This window comes from Helobdella robusta, assembly GCF_000326865.2.
Source record: "Helobdella robusta unplaced genomic scaffold HELROscaffold_91, whole genome shotgun sequence".
NCBI classification, from domain to species: domain Eukaryota; kingdom Metazoa; phylum Annelida; class Clitellata; order Rhynchobdellida; family Glossiphoniidae; genus Helobdella; species Helobdella robusta.
Genome location: NW_008705520.1, coordinates 185,921 through 191,180, shown reverse-complemented (window position 1 = coordinate 191,180; position 5,260 = coordinate 185,921). Strand labels below are relative to the sequence as shown.

The 5,260-nt window shown below is 33.0% G+C and overlaps 1 protein-coding gene across 1 annotated transcript in view; it reads left to right on the top strand.

Moving 5' to 3' along the window:
* Nucleotides 1-1,807, top strand: part of HELRODRAFT_182698 (hypothetical protein) — a gene marked incomplete at both ends in the record, with an annotated part of 5,085 nt that extends 3,278 nt beyond the window's left edge. The window contains 4 exons of the mRNA XM_009033427.1: nucleotides 274-383; nucleotides 472-686; nucleotides 986-1,173; nucleotides 1,733-1,807. Of these exons, the coding sequence (XP_009031675.1) occupies nucleotides 274-383; nucleotides 472-686; nucleotides 986-1,173; nucleotides 1,733-1,807 (588 nt within the window). The remainder of the gene's footprint in view (nucleotides 1-273; nucleotides 384-471; nucleotides 687-985; nucleotides 1,174-1,732) is intronic.
* Nucleotides 1,808-5,260: the final 3,453 nt, after the last annotated feature.

Below are 5,260 nucleotides of genomic sequence, written 5' to 3'. Positions count from 1 at the left end.
TTGTAGAAGTTGGAAGTAATCTAGACCGAGAAACATTGCAAACGTACAATTTGTTATTAACTTGCTATGACAGCGGAAGCCCTCAGCTATCTTCTTCACTGAACATAACTATTGAAATATTGGATTTAAATGACAACGAACCAATTTTTGAAAAGAAAGAATATAACTTTATTGTTTCAGAGTCCAGAAAACCTTTTGAAGTAATACTGGCTAATTTTAAAAAGTAAATTTTTATTATGTACAATAAATCATAAACTATCACAAAATTTACAGACCCTATTTCAGTTGCACGCAAATGACATCGACGAAGGTATTAATGCAGAAATTAGATACAGATTGAAGAAAAAAAGAGACAGTGATGTCTTCCATGTTGATTCTAAAAGGTATACATATAGACGTTAACACTTTCTATTAATACATAGTGAATAGTTGGAATAATTTTTGGATCTATTTCATCTATTTCAATGGCAGTGGTAACGTATGGAGTGTAACGCAACTGAATAGAGAATATCAGTCGATCCACGAACTGAAAGTTATTGCTGAAGACCAAGGAAGAATAATTCAAAAATTTTCGGCGGTTAAAGTTTTTGTTATTGTTGAAGATGTTAATGATGAAAAACCACAATTTTCAGAAAAGTCCTATTTTATCAACGTACTAGAAAACGTTACTGCTGGAAATATCATTGGTATAATATTGTGCAACTGGCTCATGTTTGTTACTATGTTGCATATAAGAAAGTTATAATTCAGTTTCAATTAATTAACAAGTTTTATGATTTTGTTTAACCGCTGAAATTCGAGGCTAATGCATTTTGTGAAACTCAGAGGTTGAAAGACTAGAAATTCTTGCACAATGTCCAAATGCAATGAACAGACCATGGGCAATAATGATAAAAGTTACAAAATAATACAATATTTGGCTTGATATGTATTTTAAGGTAACAATTTTTTCACAATGAAAACATTATTTTTATGATGTTAACAGGTCAAATAGAAGCCATCGATAAAGATCTACCGCCGTATGATGAATGCATTTATAACGTAGAACCTTATAATTCTCATTTAATGAAATTCAAAATTTTCACTAACATCTCTAATTTAGCAAAAAATGCTATTAAAAAGAAAGAAGATTATGAAGATTTTGATCGTAAAAGGCAAAATTATTTACTTAAGGTAAATTTTTTTTGCTCACTCGATAATAAACTTAAACCAACAAGTTATCTTAATATCCCAATCCCAGCAAAAATCTATAAAAAAAATGATATTTTGACAAGGATCACCGTGATTTGGATTTTTTAAATATTTCGAAGATAGCATATAATATAATAGACAATGAATTGTTTAAAATCGTTAATTGATGCGTGTTTTTGCATATGCTTAGCGTTATATGTGATATGACAGTGCGTAGGAGGTAAGCAGTAACGACGAAAATGTTTACTATCCAACCTATTTCATGAACAAACAATTGTCTGTTGTGGCCCTCTAGCCAGTTGTGTCAATAAATAAATAAATATATGTACATATATATAATTATTGATGAAAATCACAGCATGTTCCGCGCTAATTAGCTTCCTTTGTGATTTTTCTTTGGTCTCTTAAAGTAATGACAGTTAATGCCCAGGTTCAAAACATTTTTTTCATCTTGAGTCCGTTGATACTCACTCAAATTTATGAATCTGTCATGTCCATTTAGAATTTTATTTTTTGATTAACTTTTTTTTATTATTTGTAGGACACTAATTCTTCTAAAATTATTGTTAATGTTCTTCAGACAGTTATTGATATTGGATTTCAGATTTCTATTTAAAAAAGTTAAAAATGATGACAAAAATTCGATACGAAATGTTGAAAAATTGAACCAGAAACTGATCACATATACATATATATATATTATATTTATAATATCATTATTAATGTTCATTTATATAGCGGTAATTAAATAAAAAAAATCTCAAAAGCACTCTCATAAATAAAACAGTACATGACACGAGCGAAAGATTAAAAAAAACTAAATGCTAAACCAATAAAAATAAATGCGTTTTCAATTCTTTTTTAAAATTGTTCAAAGAATTTACAGGTCTTCTTAGCAACTCCGGAAGAGCGTTCCAAACCATTGGGCCAGCAACAGCAACGTCACGCAATCATATTTGTAAATGATCAGCTGGTACCATCAAAATGTTTATATCGTCTGATCCCAAACTGAAATTCGATATGGATGTTTTCCTGACAAATCTTCTAGACGAATATTTTTGAACCAAGCCATTTAATGATTTGAAAACTATGAGCACTATTTTGAAGATTATTCTTTTATTGATTGTCAGCCAGTGGAGATCATTCAAAATCGGCGTAACCTGATCAAACTTCAGCCCGCCTGTCACTAGTTTAGCTGCACAATTTTGGATTGATCGGCTACCTTTACAGGCTACCCCACTGACGTCTGGGGTAGCATGTAGAGTAAGCTGTTGCAGTAGTCAAGACGGGATGTTATGAGACCATTTACTAATGTTTCCATACTACTCCTGTCTAAATAACGTCAGACTCTGATACGTTCTTTATGTGTTCTTTCATAGTGAGTTTAGAATCAATCAAAACTCCCAAATTAGATGCAGTTGTGCTGAACATTATATCAATGTTGTTTACTATCACCAAGTGCATATCTAGCTTTGTCATCTGCTGCCAAGTGCCAACCGAGAGCAACTGGGTTTTGCACTGATTCAACTTGAGCGAATTGCTGGACATCCAGCGTTAAACATCGTTCAAACATTTGACAAGTCTATCAATTTCTCTTTGAAACACTTGCGGCCGACCAGTAACATTCATCTGAACATCATCAACGAACGCTTGGCAGATGAATCCATGTGAATTAATCATCCTGGCTATGTCCAAGGTGTATAGTAAGAACAGAATGGGCCTAAACACTAAACCTTGAGGTATTCCAGACAAAAAAAATTTATTTCTGATGAAATGTCTTTAAACAAAACCTGCTGGGTACGACCCACTAAGTAAGACTAAAACCATGCATATGCAGTATCTCAAATACCAAAACTATAATGTAACTTTTTCAACAGAATATGTTGATTGACGCAATCGAATGCCGACGAAATGTCAAGGAAAGCCAACAGTAAAATATTCTGGGCATCTATTTCTGAGATTAGCTTGGAATGAACATGTAATAGAGCCGTCTCTGTTGAATGAAATCGTTTGTAGCCTGACTGGTGAATTGTGAATTGGCATGAGGCCGTGTTTTGTTAAATGAGTCAGCAGACTCTCAACAAAATTTCATTCTATAATCTTTGAGATAAATGAAAGATTTGAGATTGGTCTGTAGTTAAAAATACTATTAACTTCCAAATTGTTTCTTTCCAAAATTGGTTGGATCACAGCATGCCTTAGACCAGCAGAAAATTGTCCTGAACCCAAGCACATATTAACAAAAGCATATTAGTGAAGAAACTGATGAACAAATTGACATGTTTTTTAATAATGCATGTTGGAATTGTATCAAGGACACTTGTTTTTGATGGCGAACCAAGTATAATCCTCTTGAGATCAGCTTCCGTAATTTTGGGAAAAGATGAAAGACACTTGATCTTTGACCTATTATCATGAAGTGAAGAATCATAATTAGCTTCCGTAGTTCGAGTAATTTTATTTATTTTATTTGGGAAGCTGGTAGGTTTAAATCAAAACCTACCTGAGTTTTTTCTTCTGTCTACACAAGATCTTGCTTGCCGCTAGCCAAAAATCTTTAGAGTTGTTGAGAGTCTTAAATTGGTTTTTTAAAAATTATTTTCGCTTGTCAAGGGAAAGGGTATTTTCTACTTAAATGAAATCCTCCAGTTATTATGACTTGCAGTTGATAAGCATTTTTTGAAAAATTTTTCGAGTTTTCTGCTCTGTTTTTTAGCTCGCCGACAATCTGCATCAAACCATGGAGCTGTATGACTTCTACTGACGTGAATGTCACGTAGAGGAACTAATCTTTTAACTAAACTTCTTAGTTCGCTGTCAAACAACATCAACTCAGTATCAACATCATTCCTCTGGCATGAACCTGCAACAGCCGAGTTTATAATATTTTTTGTAAACTGATTTCCGTCTAGATATTTCCAAGACCGAGTTAATTTTTTAACCAAATTACCACACGTTTGAGCAATTGCCTCTTTACATCTATGATCAAGCATACTTTACTCGGATAAATTGTTATATCAGGAACAGGGAAATCACGAGAGCTAACGATCAGATTTAGTGTACTACCAAGAAAATGAGTTTTACCTTTTACATAATTAACCAGATTAAACATGTCGAATATTTCCAACAAGCCTATCATGCGAGGATCATCCATTTTCTCCACATGAACATTGAAGCCCCTCATTAGAATAATATGCAAGATTTATCATTGAAATGTATTCCAAGACTGAGATGAATTTATTAAAAAATGAAGCAGATATCTGAGCTGAGCCTGGTCTGTATAAGGAAAGCAAAATAAAATTGTATCGTCCAATTGTTAGCCTCATGACGATGGCTTCAAAAGTAGCAAACAGTGGTAGAATTATTTTTTAGAACCAAAACTTGAGCGGAAATAAATAACTAATTCCCTATGACCAGGATCAAGCGGCCTTACAAAATCAAAAAAGGAATACTGAAGTGGCATGGTCAAACCAACTTCAACACCACCAACCAACCCGTGCAATGTTTCTGTTAGTACCAATACATCCAATCCGCCGTGAATCAATTCATACACACTGTCAACTTTCCCAACTAATGATCTTATATTTAATAAACCAAAAACTACAAACCCTTTCGAATTACCAGAATTATTTTTATATTTTAAGTTGCTCTAATATTTGATCTAGAACCCAATGTACCACCCATTACAGCTATGTCTTTCCTGTCGGTATTTGCAACGACCGCCACTTTCTGAATTTTTTCAATGTAGACAATTTATTACCATCGGTAATTATTTTCAGTTTGATACCATTAATTTCAGACTTAAAATTTTCATTCATCTCTTGTAATTTTCCTATTTCATTCAGCAAGATTTTATTATATTTTTTCACATTTTTGTTAGCTGCTCTACAGACGGCAAACAATTGACGCATTCGTCACATTTGAAAGTTATGTTGAAGCAATCCTTCACAAATTCATAAATTCCACTTGTAGTGAAATAATTGTTTACATTGAGGACACCGTAGACCAGCGCAAAGTTCATGATAATATAAATCACATTTTCTACATTGTGCTAAGTCTTTGTAACCAG